The sequence below is a fragment of the Salarias fasciatus genome, chromosome 1, assembly GCF_902148845.1.
Source record: "Salarias fasciatus chromosome 1, fSalaFa1.1, whole genome shotgun sequence".
Lineage (NCBI taxonomy): Eukaryota > Metazoa > Chordata > Actinopteri > Blenniiformes > Blenniidae > Salarias > Salarias fasciatus.
In genome coordinates, this window is record NC_043745.1 from 37569537 (window position 1) to 37588703 (window position 19167).

A 19167-nucleotide genomic window follows, 5' to 3' on the forward strand; every position below is an offset into this window, starting at 1 on the left:
ACATGACAGAGTTTCAAGCGAATGTGCATCGTTTCTGCATTTTTCTTTTTGAAAAGTTTGGAAAACAATGTCAGTTTCAGTAGAAACACTGAAAATGTTGAAGTTAGCGTGCCAGGCTATGAAGATGGACAGAGAATTAAGTTAGAAAACCCAAACAGACACAGGGAGAACATGCAAACTCAAAAAGACCCGAACCATGGCATAAACCAGTTTCTATGACACCTCAATGAACAATCATTTTCTCAGGTGAGGGGAGGCTCAAACTATTGGAACTGCATTTAAACTTGACTTCAACTGCAAACTAGAAATTGGCACTCAGAGAGCGCAGACCTCCGCCACAGCTGAAATCAGTCACCAACAACCATAAGAACACCAGATATAATCACACAACATTGTGATCGGGGGTGTGATCGGAGCAGAGCGCTGCAGCGTGCGGTGCCTCTCTCTGTCACCCTGTTGCCCTCTCTCCCTGTGTGTGTGTGTGTGTGTGTGTGTGTGTGTGTGTGTGTGTGTGTGTGTGTGTGTGTGTGTTTATCTGAAAAGGAAAACCAAAAAGCAACATAATTTATGTTATTTTGCTTCATTTTAATTTGAAAATTGACCGGATTCTCTCGTATTTTCCATTCCCGACTTCCTGTCTGGTGCGATCTGCTCTGTCCAGCTTTACAACTGGCGGTGCACGGCGCGCACGGCTCTTGGAGAAAATAGAGAGGAGCGGAGCGGCCGCGGTCCACGGCGCGAGCTGCTATGCACGCGGCGTTGTCCCGCACCTCCTGTATGAACGATCAGATAAGTTAACAGGGGCGCCGATCTGACAGTCGGTGCGCAGCGCTTCTCACTTCCGCGTCGAAAGCGGCGCGTCTTGTGTGAACCAGGCGTTTGTCGCCCCCTGTCGGCGGGCCTGCCCAACCATGTGAAAGACTCCCTATCTCTCAATGATAAAGAATCCTTTAAAAAATTCCTGGATCCAGACAGTCATCCGGATCATCACCAAAATCTAATCAATTCTAAGTTAACACAAGACCCACCTTTCCACAAAGTTTCATTGCAATCCGTCCATTACTTTTTACGGGATCTTGCTAACAAACCAACCAACAAACCAACCAACCATCCAACCAACCAACAAACCAACATGATTACATTACCTCCTGGCTGAGGTAATAACAACCGTATCACCGTTTTCTAAGTTAAAATAAAATATAACAAGCATGCATGTTGACTTTTTGAACTTAATTTACAGTTTTAAAGTTAGTTTGAGTAAATTAGCAATAATGACACAACTGTCCAATCACCGCACATGTTGCATTTACAGTAGTTTGAATATGACATAGTAGTTTTCTCCTCCATCTTTCCTCTTTTGTTGGGAATTCTTTTCAAGGGTGAGAAAAAAGTGAAGTGAAGATGACCGTAATGATACGACGCTCTAATTTTTCGTTATCGGTGCAATACAGCTATGAGCCACTAGGGACAGCGCTCAGCACAAAACCACAAAGACGGGATCACAGAAAATATTAATAATCAACAAAACTACACTATGTACTGAGTATTTTGCGTGTTAATCAGGCTGAACTTTGACTTTAAGTAATTATTTTGTTGAAGACGTTCAAGATTATCTTTGCACGAGTGTCTTTAAAATTGGAATCTAAATCCAATTTTCTTACTTTTTTAAAAAAAAAAAAGAAAAAATAAATCCAGTTTTCTCTTCTGCTCTCACTTTCATTCTGAGCGTTGGAGCAGTCGCTGGATTGGTCCATGCGGCCGCGGTTTGTGACATTTTGAACATCTTTGAAATCGTTGGGCCCAGAATTGACTTGTGAGCCATCTGGAGTCCAGAAGCAGCATTGCAAGGCCAGAGACGAGTACGTTTAGCATTTTATAGCACAAGACACAAGCGTCCTTCAAGATGTTTCTTCGCATTAGATTTATGGATGTAATTCATTTTAGAGTGCGTGAAACTATTAGTTTTGCAGACTGAGCCTTGAATAGCAGTTATCCATTTATCTGTTGATGATTAGTGGATTTCTTTTTCACAAGATTAACTGTCTGCAACTGCGTGGAATTTTAATGTGTGCACTCTGAAAAATATAGAAAAATGCTTGAGATTAGTGTCACATTTATACTAAACTGTCACCAGAAAACTACTTCTTTCGTCTAATAAAGAAATTGAGTTATTTCTATAATCTCCGGGAAAAGAAAAAGTCTTTCCTCACTTCACGGCCCCATTTTCTCTTTGCTACTTGTTCTTGTATCCCTCTACACAGACATTATAAAGGGAGAGGAAATGGGCTAAATAAAAGGCAGCTTCATCGTCGGGCGACTTTAATGTAGAATCAATAGATCAGAAAGAAAAGCGATCTCCGTCCATTATGCAATAAGTAAAGGGCTGCTCTTCGCTTGCTCCCGTCATTCTCTGTAATCCCGGCTCGACGCAGCAGCACTATAGCAACACAGAGTGAACATTCCTGCAGTCTTTATGGCAGTATGGTGTGTGTTTTGAAGGGACGACAGATTCCATGTACATACAATAAGAAATGGGTCTTAAAAAAAGGGTTATTTTACATTAGTTGTCTATTTTTCAGATTATCATGTTATACCGATGAACAGTGAGTTCATGGAAGAGGGAATGAGGACGCCGGAGAGTCCTTTTACACGGGGTTTCAAATGGAAATGCATGAAAGTCTTTGACTGAGGCTCTATTGGAGGAGCAGGCAGAACCGGAGCACCTGATGATGGCTGGAAAGGAAGCGGTGCGGCAGGAGGTGTGGATCCAGGCTTTATCTGTCCGCCTCTGCAGCATGCCTGCATCTCCCATCAGTATTAGAGCACAAATCTTATATCCAGACCAAAGAAACAAATATGACACAAGGTCAAAGGTTTGTTTGTAGCACAAAAGTGAGGATGAACAGATTGTTTTGTCGATTTACTGAATTAATCTGGTAATCAGCTTTCATTTATAATCAATGCAAAATTACTTCAAATTGCTGAATGAGCTATTTTGCGTATCATTAAAACGTGTCCATCTTTCAGAGTTGCTGCTGGTGTGTGTTAACTTCCTGTTCAATGCAGAGGATATTTCCTGTCTGTCTGTGTGTAATGTCACATCCTTAATGGTCAAGCACTGCAGGTGAGTGGTGAGACCGCCCTTTAAATCAAAAAAGCATTGAGATGTGCAGCTGAGCTGCATTAACCTGCATGGATTGAGAGGTAAAACATGTCTGTGCCTCTGCGAGACGGAGAGACATCAGAGAGCAGCACTGTTCTCAAAACTTGTTGAAAGTTTTTGACTTTAAATGGGACTTTATAGTGAAAATGACCCACTGAGCCACTTCCTTAGACGGGTTTGAATCTGCGAGTTGTCTACATGTAATATAATCTCCATTAAAGATTCAGTCTCAACAGAAACACTTCATTCCTTCACCCTCCTTCACAGGTTTTGACGGCATCACAGTGCCTCAAAACATCAGCAAGACAGTCGACAGACGTTCCATTGTCTGCGTCTCACCGCCTCAGCTCCTTTTCTGCTGCCTTTTTTGACACCATCGCATCGATAATTGGTAGAGGCCAAGTTTCTGTTAGCAATGGTGACATGCATTCTTCGTTGTTAACACAGCTGTTAATGGAAGATCCCACCTCTGGAAGCTGACACAGAAACACATGTAGAACATGCAAACTGCACAATAAAACAAAGACTGGGAGCCGAGTGAGGCTGTGGGACGACAGTGCTCTCATCTTCTGCCATCATCAAAGGGTTAATTGTGGAAAACAGCCTTCAGGAGTTTAAAAAAAAAAAAAAAAAAACCTTCATTTTTTTATTGAGGTAAATTAATGTGGGGAAAATGGAAACATCAGCACCGGCCACTCCGCGTTCTGCTCTCTGAGTTTGACAAATCAGCAAAAACGCTCCATTAAGAAGCGATTTCCTGGATGGATCAATTTGTCACTGCGCCGTGCAGAAGCTGCAACACTTCTGGATGACTGGTCACTCAAACCTGGACGGAGGCGAATAAACATACCAACGGCGCTCTGATGAAGACGCCCAATCGTGACGGCTGCTCTTTCTCACTGCGCGCTGCATCCTCATGTGATATTAGGGAGAACATTTAAGCTCTTTCTCCAGACTCTCACAGCAGTAGCTGGTTTGAATTGGTGTGAGTTGATTCCCAGTGGAGGGGGGGGGTGTGTCTTACTAATATAAATAATGCTGGAGGTGAGAGCTGTTGATCACAGCACCTTTTATTTCACACAGGAGGAAAACTGTCATGCATGCAGGGAAAGTGAAGCTGAGCATGTTTTCAGCTCAGTCAGTGATGGTCGTTCATCAGTGTTTCGTTTAATGTTTTTTGTGCGACTTCTCTTGTGTGCTGCTGTTTACTGCACCTCAAGCATTTTCCCCACTGAGGGACTAATAAAGGTTTTCCTATCTTCACGTATCAGTGACGATCACTTCGCACTCCTTGAAGAAAGTAGCGGTAAACCAGAGATTAACTTGTGATTTGGGGGAGTTGCACTGTGTGTGTCGGTTCACCGCTGTTTCACTCATTAGATTCAACGTAGTTCGAATTCAAATCATCCGCAAACACCTTGTTTATGTCAGCCTCAGGAAGGGGGTCAAATATGAGGCTCGTGAGACAAAACGGGCCAACAAGAAGCTCCAAGCAAATGGTTTAAAAACCGAAGAACAAGTTTGTTTTTTTGTTTTTTTTTCTCACAGAATCCTTAAGTTTTGTGGACACTACATCACTGACATCAGTGATGCTACCATGACAGCTCGCTACTTCGGTTCCATCAGACTGACCTCCAAACCACACTGCTCGAACACTACCACAACTACCCCAAAGTAGCAGCCTTCAGAATGAAAAGAAGATTCCCAGGTCTGCTGTAGATTCTGTGAAGTGTCGTTCTGGTTTTCTTTAGCTTGAGAAAAGCGTCAAAGCTCCTCCGAGAGGGTCACGGAGGTGGAGGTTGGTTAACAACATCTCTTCACTGATTTTGGCTGGTTCTGTGAAAAAGGTATTGAAATCTATGGAGCATTTAGGGTTTGATTTACTGTGACCGTGCATAAAACATGCTGAATATCATGCAGGAGTATTTACAGGTGATTTACTGAGAGTAAGGTCATGATTGATATCAGGAGCTTTTGACTGTTGGGACTGCTTTAGAGCAGGGGTGTCAAACATCAGGCTCCGATCCAAACCACCAGATAAACTGTGAAAAAGTCAAAGAAAACTCTTTTATTAAGAGTACTTTGAAGTGTATTGCTTACACAACTGTGCAAAACTCACTTGCTTTGGAAATGAAGCAACCAACAACACTGCTGAGACGGACTACCTTCATTTAGAAAACAACAAACAGCTCTTATAAAGTCAAATCGGTGGGTATAAGAAGTCTCCGACACGCCAGAGGGACTGTGGGCTTAGTGTTCATATAACTAGCTGCAGTATTGGAGTGTATCACAGCTGTCAGCACAGTGTGGGTCCGTCTAATGACTGGGTTAGCTGAAAGTTAAATGGTGCTGCGTACATGTTGTCGTGTCAGTCTTCATCAAAGTCCAGAATTTTGACCACATACACACCACTGCATGCATGGCCAATCAGAGGATGGAGATTTAGACGATCCTATAGGACTTGATTACATGTATTTTCAACTGCTGTTACAAAACACTGCAAGAAAAAGCACCAAGAGAACAGCTGAGAGAAAGGACCAGCATGTCGACAGCAGCAGACAGCGCTTATGAAAGTCAGGTAATGTATTTTTAAAGCTGCCATACATTAAAGATACCGGGGAAGCATAATACAGTTTGTTCTGGGAGCAGGAGAGACAGCAGACAGCATTCAGAACACAGATTAACTGAGTTTTCAGTAATTGCGTGTATAGAATAAAAGGTTGATCGATCTGACGCAATAGCTTTGCCGTCAGATGTCAAATGCTGTTGAGAACACATAATTAATGCAGCACGAGACATGTCATCTGACAGAAACAACAAAACAGCTGAAATACTCTCTCAATCTGTAGAAAACCCTTGTAAATGTAAGTTATGCTGTATTTGAAGTTCCCCCACACTTCAGAGATATTGTGAAAGCAGGTTAGCGTAGCGAAGCTAACCGGTCTCCCAGAGAGGCAGCAGCTGTTTCCACATACGATAAAAGCAAAAATGAAGCCACACTTCAGCAGTTGTAGTCCAGTAGCCAGTTGGAATTGTCTTACTTTGAGAGACAGAGCCTTAATAATACATTTTTCCTAACACCGATGAATATAAAATGCTTTGCTGGTCTCATTACTGTCTGAAGAACATGGAGGTCGTACTCCACTGAATATCCAGATTTCTGGATGAACCAGTTCGTAAACCCGCTGCTGCTTGGATGGGAGTGAGATTGAAGGGGCTCCTCTGCTCTCACCTGCAGGACTGTACTGTGATTGGCTCTCTGGGAGGAGGGGCCCTTTACCCCGTCATGGTCAAGCTGTCATTATTTATCCCCCCGCAGCGACGCACACACTCATGACAAACAGCGCGACCCGTCTCTGACAGCCGTTTATGGCAGCCGGGAGACGCAGGGGTGAAGAGGTCACCCGTTCCCCGGCTGAGATTGCATTTTGGCGGCTCGATTGCATTTGGCCGCGCACGTCCTCGTGCCGCTCCGGTGCCAATGAGAAGAGACAAATGACAAATCAAAGTAATTCCATGAAGGTAACCACAGAGGACGTATTTCCCTTCAACACCAGACCACAAGTTGCAACGGATTGCACAGCGGGAGACGTGGCGGGGGGAAAAAAAAAATAGGATGTTTAAATATGGAGCACAGCTTAGGAACATGACAGGCTTCAGACGGTGAATGAAAGTGATCCGCCGTGAGGCGACCGGGGTGGGACTGACTCGAGCAGCTCCACCGTCCCCACAGTAAACAGATAGGATCAGCCAGAGCGAGCAGGCTGACAGCAGATGCTTTGATGGACCCAGAAGTACCGCCGAGCAGGAGGGGTGGGGGGGGGGGAACAGAGGTAGGTGAAAAATTACAGCACAGCGGCAACGCTGTGATTAACGAGTGTACACACCGTGCGGGCTCCGATACGCCGCGGCTCAACACAGAAAACAATGCAGTGCACACCCACACTTCAAGTACTGTATGGGGAACAGGAAAAGCTTCGCTCACCCACACAGTGGGCTTTGTGCACACGATGGAGACGCCTGATCTTTCTCACAGCGGCCCCCTCCTCACTCCGCCAGCATCACTCACACTCAGCCGGGCTCCTTCTAAACAAGATCAGATAAATCCGAGCAGCAGAGACGCGGGAATGTAAAAGCCCGAGAAATCCAAACATCTTTTTCTGGCAAGCAGGAGCCTTCAAAAAGTCGCTCACACACTCGGCGAAGCAAGGAAGATGATTTAAAGAAAAGTAGAGAAAGAACTCACCCAGAAGAGGAGGTTGAAGAAGACCATTCCATATCGCAGGGCCATCATGCAGCCCTCGGCCATCCTGCAGCGCCGCAGTTCTAGGAGGAATATGAAGGAGAGGTCCAGGTAAAACACCACATACTTCTTCCCCTGGGCGTAGCGCCCCTTGGACGTCTGCGGCCCCTTCGTCGTGTGGAAGCCGAAGGCGAAGGGCGGCCGCTTGTACTCAAACTCCCCACTGAAGCGATGGAAGCCAGAAGTGAAGGGCGGCGTGTCGGGCTTGCTGTCCAGAGACGGACTGCGCCGGTACGGAGTCTCGTCCGTGCTGGAGCGTCTCATTATGGAGAACCTTTAATCGTCACTCTCAATACTTTGGATCTGAGCAGAGTCCACAGTCAGGGACCAGGAGTTTATTCCACAGGGGGGCTGAGAGATGGATGCTGCCTCTAACCTTATCCCAGGTTCAGCTCAAACAGTCATCATGCCTTTCAAACCCCGGGACGCAGATTTAATTCCACCTAAAGTGTGATAGCACCTGATCTGAGTTAATCTGCCAGAGATATCCTGCTCCCCCTTCACTTTGACTTCAAGTCCTTTTTTTAATTCTTTTTTTTTTGTTGTTGTTCACAGCCAGACGTTGGATAATCCTGCTGCAACACCTGTGTAATTCTGTGTATTTAGGACATAATCCCAACACACACACACACACCTGCACATCTCTTTCCCTCTCTTTGTAATCCCTCAAACACAGGTGTCATGCTTTGTGAGATAAGCTGGCTGGCAGTTTCATCTCGTAACGCTTCAATCAGGCAAACGAGCGGAGAGCTCGACCTCTCCAGCTGCTCGGGGAGAAAGGCAGAAACGATCCACAAACGTCCTACCTGGTCTCATGAGAAATCCCCGAGCAGGTGCTCCCGGCCCGCAAAAGTAATGCCACCCTGTTCTCGGACCAATCAACTTCTCTCACTCGGCAATAGATCAACAACATCCGCCGAGGATGGAACGCTACGCTCGGGTCTTACTCGAGCGTTGAGAGAGTGGCTGCGGCTCTCGATGTGCTTTTGCTGACATGCAAAAATAAAGAAGAAGGATGAGATGAGATGAGAGGGAAGGATGGAGTTATGAGCGTGAGACGGGAGTTGAACAGAAGCATGGGAGGATGGATGACGCGTGTGAGCGGATCGTTCCTGGGTGTCAGGATTTCAATTGTCTCCCCATGGAATTGCAGCGTTTCCCAATTTCCTCTGTCTTTTTTTCTGAAAACTGCCTGCCCTAACTTGTCCCTGAAAAGTGTCTGGGGGTTTACGCTGCCACTCTCCACAGACTACTCCTCGCACATCTAGCGGTCCGCGCTCTCAACTCCCTCCCAGTCTCCCCTCTGTGCTGACGGCGGTTAATTAATTTCCAGACTCTCATCAGTGAGGAAAAGTGTGCGGTGTCCCCCTCCTCTTGTGTCCCTCTCCTCCGCCACAGCGCTCCTCTCCTCTTCTCTAAGTGGGCAGAGAAATCAAGGTGTCCAGCGGGGTCATGGCCGAGCGAAAAGAGGGAGCGAGAAGCAAGAGAAAGACAGTTTCCTCAGAGAAGCAAAAGAAAGACTGCAGTGTTTGAGCGGTGGTCCAGCCTCGCTGCCTCCAGCTCCCTCCCTCTTTCTCCTCACAAGCTCTCCTCTCTCTCTCTCTCTCTCTCTCTCTCCCTCTCTCTCTCTCTTCCCCCTCCCCTTTCCTTTCGTCTCCTCTCTCACAGGCTCGGATGCTCTCCCCCTCTCTGCGCGCTCTATCTCAAGCACCCCATCCCCTCCTCCGTATCTGTCCCCAAAACCTGCCAGCGCGAAAAGGGGAAGAGCAGTCATTCATATTCTGGCCACGCCCCTCGAGCTGGCACGGCCAATCGGTGTCCCTCGGCTCCATCCTTCCTCTCTTTCACACGCCAATCGCACCCTCCCGTCAAACGGGTAACACACACATGTCTCATGTATGTGTGTGTCTGTAAACCTGGCTGGTGTTGTTAACACGCCAGCCTGCTGCACTCGCGCCAGTACGTCCTCCTCTTCCTCTTCCTCTTCCTCTCTGCCTTGCTCCACACGCAGGGCTTGTTTCTCGTGCACAACCCGGGCTGCGCTCTGCGCGCTCAGCTTCAGCCGTGTTCCCCTTCTCCCTCAATCCCCACTGGACCTGCACTCGGGTCATATAATATGTGTAGCTGCACAAAGCACAGATTCACACACACAACAAACAGGTCAGCTGAGCTACTGGCAGCAGGCGGAGGAGCACGCCGCCGCTGGCGTCCTCACACAGGGACAGGACGCTCCCCAACGTCCGGGCAGCCATCTGGGTCACCGGCGCCACGGGTCTGCCCGGACGTTTCGAAGCTACTGAGGTGCTTCACGGCTTCATCAAGTATTTAACGGATTTCTGCTTTGTCTCCTGCGAGTGTTTTGGTCAGACGGCAGTGACGGCGGCGGCGGCGGCCTCTGAGACTCGCTCACTGACATTGCTGCAAGGAGCACGCATGACTGTTGAGCTAATCAGCTTTTTGTGGAAAAATGCAAATGTGGCTGGAGCAATGTAAACAACTGATAAGAGATCAAACAACTGCGGAAATCTGTAACGTCACACGGGTGAAATAATGATTCAAAACAGCAACGTCATCAATATAAGATTCTAAAAAAATGTACCTTGTACATGTTCTGCAGTGAATTCAGTTTCATTTATGGTTGTGGATTGTAAATGGTCAGAGAAGTAGGTGCAGGCTGTGGGATTACATTTTGAAAGGACTCTAACCTTTAAAAGTACAGAGGAAAAAAAGCAACAATGATTTCCTGGGTGGCAGAAAATCACATAACCTGTTGGAGATGGAAAATGGTCTTTTTTTTATTAAAATGTTTCTTGCAAGTGTCAAACAGTCCAAGGCAATGGTTTTCAGTGTACGGGACAGTTCTCCACCGGGGGCGCCCAGGAGCTTTAGGAGTGGAAAATCCGGGGATTCTCATTCTCAGCATTCATTTTTTCCTTAACATTTTTTGAAGAATTTTTAAAGAAATTATCAAACTAGACTAAAACTGTTGCTAATCTGCACATTTTTAGAAAATAATTTCATTCTAAGTGTCACACCAATCCAATAAAATTTTAAAATCAGCTTTAAATTTAACTTAAAATGATCTAATCAACAAAAGAATAATGTCGCCCATGATGTAGTTGTTAGTATTTTTGAGTAAAGTTTGCATGTTCTCTCATTTTCTCAGTTTTCTCCTACAATCCGATTAATTTTTGTCTCTAAAATTGCGTCTAAGTGTGAAAGTGAGTGTGTGGCTGTCGGTGGTGTGGCCGTCCCTGGAGAAGTCTTTACTTTTGCCGTTTTCTAAACCGGCCCAGGAATGCAATTTTCTTATTAACAGTGTCTTCAAAGACAAACTGTTCAGTAAAAATCCATCATTTCTATTTGCACATTGTCACATGTTCTCGATATCATTTATCGGTTAGCAATATTTGCCTCGTGATCATGACCCGTCCTACTCTGCCTCTGATTGGTTCGTCAGCCCTCGTGCTACACGGCAAGCAAGACATTCACGGCAATGAACTGGAAACCTATTCAAGGTGAAAGTTCACAGACTGGGATGAGCTGGAATCAGCTCCAGTGACTTGAAGTTGGATAAAAAAACCATTGAGGATGAATTATTGGCCTGGTTTACAACAATTTGAGTCTTAAATTTACTAAGAAATGAATTAAAGCATGAATTTAAATATATTGGAAGTACACTGTCCGTTCAGTTCACAGATGATCCACTAGAAGAAAGACATTCTCTGAATTCACTTCAATGAAATCGGACACGATGGAGTCGGACCCTTTGGTGCAAACTTCTAAAGGAAGAAAACCACAATATGGGAGGCAATGTGCCACGATTTTACAGCTTACAGGTTTTTCATAACGTCACAAGCGCATGAGATGAAGATCCAGTCTGATTTCAATCCAAACATGTCATCAGATGAAGGATCCGTGGGCTGAGAGTTTGTGCTGCTTCAGACTCGGTGCTCATCATCTCGCGCTTTGAAAACACTTGTAAAGCACCGAGTTTCACCTTCATTCACGAGCTGCCGTCACGCCGTCCCATCTTCTCTGCTGCAACCCAGTTTCAGGGACAATAGTTAATATTTCAGGTTGTCGTGCAGCCACCAGATGTCTGCCCACTTTCTGCACTGCGAGCTGGTTGTTCACAGTCTGATTAATCTCACCGCCCATCAGATAGTATTCAGTCTCTATAAAACAGGCACCTGCGTCTAAAGTAACTGGGAAAGCTTAAAAAAGAAACAGCCAAGTCATTGTGAGTTAACTGATGTTTTTTTTTTTTTTCCCTTTCCAAACAGATTATATACCTGTGTGCAATAAGCCTGCTGAAATCTGACTGATCAATATTTGAACTACAAAAGAAAACAACACGACAGAGCAGATGGAGCCTAAATCTCTTCTTTTAAGGGAGAAATATGTCTCCAATCTTTGTAGCCGATCTCTGTTTTGAAACTGGATGCAGATGCTCACCAGCCATCAAGCTGGGGATTTTAAAACCCACCGCACTCAGACAACACAGTAATGGTGTTTGTTATTAGGGCCCGTGTCTACCTTGCGCTTTTTTGTTTGTTGTTGCTTTTTTTTTTTCAGGGATCTTTTTTGAATTGCTCTCATTAAAAAGCGAGTGGACTCAGAATTGCCAGTAGGTGTGAAAGTGTGTGATTGTGTGTCACTCAGCGTTAGTCCAGTGATGGACGGCTGGCCTGTGGAGGGTGTGTCCTGCCTGTAGCCCTGTGTGCAGGCTGGATTGGTGGAAGAGGAAGGGATTGATAGATGGATGGATGGATGGACTTTCTCGAGCCGATACTTACACTGCACGTTGTCTAAATCTCAAAGGAAGAAGCTTTTACTTTATAAAATTTATTGTAAATCTGACTTGTAGAATTGAAGCAGTCCTCAGAATGATGTAGGAAGTTATTTTAACTATTCAGTCACTTACTGTATAGAATCAGTTAAAAACTGTGGATATCGGTCCCGATCCGATATCCACCAATCCGATTGGAGCATCAATTTCCCACTGGGATTAAAAGAGTAATCCTATCAGACTGATAATTACCTAAAGTCTTCTACATATGGATGAACTCCATCCCATCCTGACTGATGGATTGTGAGTGGATGTGGAAGCACCTGGTGGTCTTAGTTTAAAAAAAAAAAGCACAGTATCCAAACCTTTTTTTCCCCCCGTTAGTGTTTGTTTCGTTTTCCTGAAGAACTGGTCACAGATAAGTAGCGACTCATCGATGTCGAGCTTTATATGTCCAACACGAAAATCGCCAAATGGCTGCATGTGTCTGTAATATCACTCAAATCATGGAGTACCTCTCTTGTCTTTGATCTTGTTGTAGCCCTCAATCTCTCAGTGGAAGAAAACACGTGCTGTGTTTCTCTTCCGCGCTGTACAACTCCCTCGGCATATCAATGGTCTTCTGCCGGAGGAAAATGCTACGTGGATAGAGTCACTGAGGCACCACAGATTCATCCTCCCATCCATCTTCTGTATCGGCCTCATCCAGACTGGCGTCGGGGGGGCTGGATCTCGTCCCTCCTGACATTGGTGGAGCGGCAGAGCAGACCCGGGGCAGGTCACCGGTCCATCACTCTCTGTCCTGCTCACTGAGCATTAACTATCTTTTTTTTTTTCTTTTTAATAATGAGCAAGGGTTTTTAAATCCATCCATCTTCTGTGGTGCTTTATCCAGCTCAGGCCTGCACGGCGCTGGAGTCAATCCCAGCTGGCAGTGTGGAAAAGCCGTATCCGCCCTGCACACGTCACCAGTCCACAAAAAAAAAACAGACACACCGCCAATTTAGTCCCTGTCTAAAGGGAGATAGGTTGAGATGTTCCACCCACCGGCGTTTTGGAGAGCTAATTTTTGAAACTGGCTCCCAGAGTGGATAAATCTGAAAAGGCTCAGTCAGCATCTCCATTTATATGACCGAAGACATTCAAGCAGAGAGGTCACGGTCCAATCTCTCCCTTCACCTCCGCAGTTAACACTCTCCTCTGATTTTGACGTATTTTGATGTTACTGAGGTTATGGTGGAAAGCGAACCAAAGAAATATATTTGTCACTGACGCACATTCCCGCTACTTCCTGATCCAGACCAGTAAAAGTTTTTACTTTAAACTGCAATATTCCGATAAATGTAAACAAAGTCTTCTGCACACACACGAGCTGTGGTGACATGGATCAAAATTAGCACCATGGTTGTGGGACTCGAACCGTAAAAGTGACCGTGCAAAGCATTTGAAATGAATGGGGTCACACCTTGGTGCTTATAAACTGGCGAAATATTTCTATTACTGTATTCAGTGTTCATGTAAACGGGCCAATCTGATCCTGTAATCAGAAAGAATTCAATCTGATTGAGGAAGAAGTGACCGAGTAAACACAGCCGCTAAGTGAGCTGACTGCGCACAAACACGCCTTTTATCCATCAGAATGCAATGAGGGGAAAACACTGTGACTCATCTCACTTATGTCTCTGTTGTGCTTCTAATTTTCATAATGTGCTGTCACTTTCACATATAAAAGAGAGACTGAGATGAATCACGCTGCAGGAAATGTAATAAGTGTCTGTAAGTAGCTAGCCATTAAAATACTGACAACACAAAGCAAAACACCTATCCAGCCTACTGAACTCATGCACAAGCGAACATCACATTCACACACTCATTTCTGCACACACGTCAACAACAACACCCGGCACACAAACAAAGTAAGCGCGGCGGCACCCCGGGGGCGGCGGCGGCGGCTTTGAAGTCCTCAGTATGTACAAATACAGAGAAGGGGGGAAAAGAGTTTTGGCTGCGGTGAGGAAACATGACAGCAACATGATGAAATCCACCTCCGTTAAGGAAGAAGGGTTGGAGATTAAGTAGTTTATGAATCGTTCTAATGTAAAACGAGGACATAAACATGAGGGACACGCGCCCGAGGAGAGCTCCACAAAGTGTTCTGCGCGCTGCTGGGTCTCCACGCGGCCGTAAACGGGCGGGAGCCACGCTCACCTCAACTTGTTTAAAACAGCGATATGAGTCTCCCCTGAATATCTCCACTAAATGACAAAACAGGCTACAAGCATTACCGCGGCGCATGCAGAGCAGCAGTGTGAGCACACGACACGGCTTTCCACAAGACTGGCACATTTCACCGAGCCGTGGAAACCTGGCTGACGCAACGACCAAAAATCCTTCCAGGTCGCGCTCTTGATACCACGCTATTCTGGGAAAGTTCATTTTTCAGACTTGAGATGCCTCGTTAACAACAGCCTGTGCTGCTTGAGGAGGGTTTGAATGAAGCATCACAGCTCAAACAGACATGCAGGAGTTCAACCTGCTAACATTTACTCACATCTGCAAGCCACAGTGTCCTTGGGCAACATACTGAATGCCAAGGTGCTTTTGATAGCAGACAAGCACAGAAGTGGCAGCTTTACCCGCCAGAATGGGAGAATGAGAAGCAACAACTGCTCCACAACAATAATGTTTTATCTTCATGACATTTCAAAGCCTTTCCTCTCAAAATATCATCCAACTTAGTTTCTTACTTTTACTTTCCAAGTACAACTTTTTTCTTTTTTTTTTTTTTTTGCTGTATGTATATCTGTAATCTGTGATCATTGTTTTACAAATTAATGAAAATATGTACTTGATTACTTTTGAAAAGCATCGGGCCGAACACAGAACCCTGAGGAACTCCATTGCTAACTTTAGGCCCTGTTTACACAACAATGTTTTGAAGTGAAAATGGAAACTCTCATTGTGTTTGGGGGTCCATTTACACAGCAGAGGTGCTTGGAGCCACTGAAACACCTCTTTTTAAAGACCCTCTGAAAACAGGAGAAAAGGCAACTTATTAAAAATACTTCAACTCCATCTCTGTGTAGAACTAAACTTTCCAAAAATGCTGATGCTGATTTGCACACCTCAGCTGAAGATTAGCAACTCTGTTTTCCTCCTGAGTGTCATGACTGTCAGTCCAGATTCTCCTGGTCCCGGTCCTGGTCTAGATTCTCCAGGACTTGGTAATTTTAGAGTTGACAGTCATTATAAATACAACTGAACTGTTATCTGTCCACACCATGTCTCCTCCGATTGTTAATGCTTATGTTCTATTGTTCTCTGTGTTTGGTTTCATGACAAAACCACCCTACGGAACTCCTGGGACACTAAAAATCGTTTTCGGCATTTCCGTGTGAACAAACACCATTTTCAAAACATTGGCATATAAACGCAAAACTGTTCAGAAACCAAAACGAAGTCAAACGGTGGCACAGAGACACACATACAGACACACACATTATTTTTGTCAGTTTGAGGTTAATCCTTCATTATGAAATCTGGTATTTTTGATCACAAGTGTTCTCATGAAGACAAAACACCTTGAAATGTTGAACAAAGTAAAATAACACACGCCCACACGCACGCACGCCCACACGCACGCACACACACACACACACACAGCTCTGAAAAAGGTTAGCTCAATATTGTGAATGTTGTGAGGGCTCGCTACAGTCAGTAATCATAAGTAATGAGTTATCAGTAGATTTTCAACTAGCACCTTAAGGTTTTATATCGTCTGAATTCTCTACTTTAGGCAATAATTACACTTTTATCATGATGTTAAATAACTTGATGATTTTCTCCTTCTCTCTTTTCAAAACTTTGTAATTGCAATTACAATATAATGTATAAAACACAATATAATATATTATTAATATTATCATTATTATTAATCATTGTAGTCATAGAGTCTATCTGTATGGTGGATCGATCAATATCTTAGTTTTGCCTAATGCTATTTGCAACAATTGATTGTTCTTCCAAATCCTTTGAGGAGGGTTTCTATTCATCTTTGCTGGATTCAGGTAATTGTGAGCAGTTTGAAGGACAGGTGGGACCTGCATGCACTTCTGTTATTTGGGGTTTTTCTTTTGTTTTCCTGCAAGTGCAAGAGAGGAGACAGGAAACGGGAAGCTTTGTTCTTCTCTTTTCCTTGCTTTCTTTGAGTAAATAAGTACAAGACACACAACAACCTCGTGTGGACATTGAACTCTTGTCTAGAATTAAAGTCCCCTTTGTGCACCAAAGGGCCTTGTTTTCATTTAAGTCCAGAACATTTTCTCCAGGTAAAGTTCAGGCCTGATTGTATTTCAATTAAAAAGGCCAAACAAAAGGCCTCCCTGTAAGAAGCTTTGAAGAAACTCTGCAGTTTTTCCATTTCTGTCTTTAGTAAGACATGCAGAGCGCAAACAGAGACGATCCGAATGGAAAGTGAGGAAACAAATTTTCACGAGAGCACGACACCGAGGATCATTGAGGAATCAGGGGCATGAAGATTCATCACAGCTGTTCTTGAGGGAAATAAACATGTTTTACCCAACCAAGCTGACTCGTGTGGGATTCAGGTGAGCATTTTTGCTTGGCTGACAAAATAGAGATTTATAGACAATAAATCAAGAAAAAAAAGACGCATCAGGTTATAGAGAAGGAGGCGTTTGGGAGAAACTGGAGGAGGCATTACAGAGAGAGCAAAAAGACATATAGATAAGAGAGGAGCAACATTTGTAAAGTCTGGTTCTGACAATGATTCATGAAATCCTGTAAAAATTGACTTTTCTTCGCAGTAGCAACTGGTCTTTTAGGCCCACTTCACATGACAGTGTTTTAATGAAAAACCTGGCGAGTGCATGGACATTAGGTTGGACTGCTATTAGGTTGACTGTGAACTCTAAAAATACCAAGTCCAGGGGAGTCTGGACTGGGAGTCATGACACCCTGGAAGCCGCCATCATTGCTGCTGTCCATCTGCAGCATGTGCCAAACAATCAATTGCAAACATCAGTGGTGCCCATGCACGGTAGCTGTTTTCAAAAAGATGCATTTCCCCCAGTTTCCAAAGAGACAAAGCATTTTCAAAAAGTTCCACATTCAGAGCTGCTTTCAAAAAAGTTGCATTTTCAGTAGCTTCAAGCACTGTTATCATGTAAGCGGACCCCGGAAATACAACAAAAGCTTTATGTTTTCACATGAAAATATTGTAAATGAGGTCTCAAAAGCAGGCAAACCTTCGTCTTGCTCTCTGGAGACCCTCAAAGTGTTCCCAGACCGGAGGAGGCAGCCACTGCTGTACAGAGTGGATTTATACGTCTTAGATGTCTCCTATTTTTTTTGGTTTGATTTTCATAATTTGGGTCTCAAAAAGACAGTCAAAATCTTTCCTAATTTCAGAATGAAAAGGTTCTATGTAAAAGAAGTTCAAGATCTTTTCAAATCTTTTTTTAAATAAAACTTCACAGTGAAGCCAAACGTTGGCAGACAGATCAGATCCCCTCTGGAGGATATGAACTAAAAGCACGGAGGAGTTTCCTGCATGGAAACTAAGAGTCTGGAAGTCACTCCATCACAGAGTTACTATATTCCAGGTAACTTTCTCGTTACAGTGCTACTTGTTCTGCCCGACTTTACATTTTAGAAGGTAGGAAATACATAAAACCAAACCCTGGCGGATGCTCACACTCTCACAAACTCACATATACTACATTTACATGCAGCTAAAATTCGGGTTCAGGTCAATACGTGGGTGCACCCAAAAGAATCCGGAATTTGACTGTAACTTTTTATTTCTGACATTTCAAAATAAAACATCACTGTCGCCTTCAAAATAGTCTCCATCCGCATTAATGCAGCGCTCCAGCCGTGTCTCCCACTTCACGAATGCGTCGTCAGACCCGCGCGTAATTGTGCCATTTTTTGCCGGCTGCGATTTTTCTGTCACCTCCTCCACATCTGCAAACCGCTGTCCCTTCAGCTCCTTCTTCAACTTGGGGAACAAGAAAAAGTCACTCGAGGCTTCATCTGGCGAATAAGGCGGATGGGAGAGGAGATTCATCTCATTCTTCGCAAGAAACTGCGTGCCGCGCAGCGCCGTGTCCGCTGGCGCTCTGTGGTGGTGGATCAACCGGCTCCACTCCGCCACTACGCTCTGCTTCCTCCTCACATCCTCACAGAGCCGTCTGAGGACTTCCTGTAGTAGTCCTGATTTACAGTCTGACCTGGAGGGACAGACTCGCTGTGGACGATACCCTGGACAGCGAAGAAGCAGCTCAGCATTGTTTTCACGGCTGAGCGGACCTGACGCGCCGACATCTGGCCCTTTTTAAACCGCCCGAACCACTCATGGACCTGAGTCTTCCCCGGAGCATCATCCTTGTAGGCTTGCTGCAACAAGGTGAGTGTTTCTGCTGCTGTTTTTTTCCCAGCAAAAAGCAGAATTTAATGTTTACGCGCTGCTCTGGCTTCCCAGTCAATGTCGCCATTTTGGAAAAAATCGCAGACCTCCTCTGCACTCTGTTGCTATAAATAGCACCTGACAGGCGTCAGTGTAACTCTCGGAGCTCAGATTTCTCACAGATGTGCACGAGGCTTACCTGCAGCACATCTGACAGCCAGAAGTCGGAACTCATTATTATTATTGTTTTCTGACCAAATTCCGGTTTCTTTTGGGTACCCCCTCGTATCTGGCTTTCTGAAACGTTCGGAAAACCCCGTTTACATACTTTAACAGATAGAGAGTTACCCCGTGTACAAGTCAGCGCATTCAATCGGGATCTCCCTTTCCAAACCACGACGCACGTCATGCTGTTCTCAAAACAAAACAGCTCTGACCGGAGCGGCTCTGTGTTGCCAGATTGGGTGGGGTTTCCGCCA

At 44.8% G+C, this 19167-nt stretch overlaps 1 protein-coding gene across 2 annotated transcripts in view; it reads right to left on the reverse strand.

The window, feature by feature from the left end:
* tspan4a (tetraspanin 4a) overlaps positions 1–19167 on the reverse strand; it is a 238022-nt gene that overhangs the window by 167073 nt on the left and 51782 nt on the right. Inside the window, exon 2 of one of the 2 annotated variants that reach the window (XM_030085468.1) lies at positions 7410–7489. In XM_030085468.1, coding sequence (XP_029941328.1) covers positions 7410–7472 — 63 coding nt within the window. In that variant the 5' untranslated portion in view covers positions 7473–7489. Of the gene's footprint in view, positions 1–7409; positions 9063–19167 lie in introns of those variants that run through there. The other variant, XM_030085389.1, reaches the window with a different exon arrangement.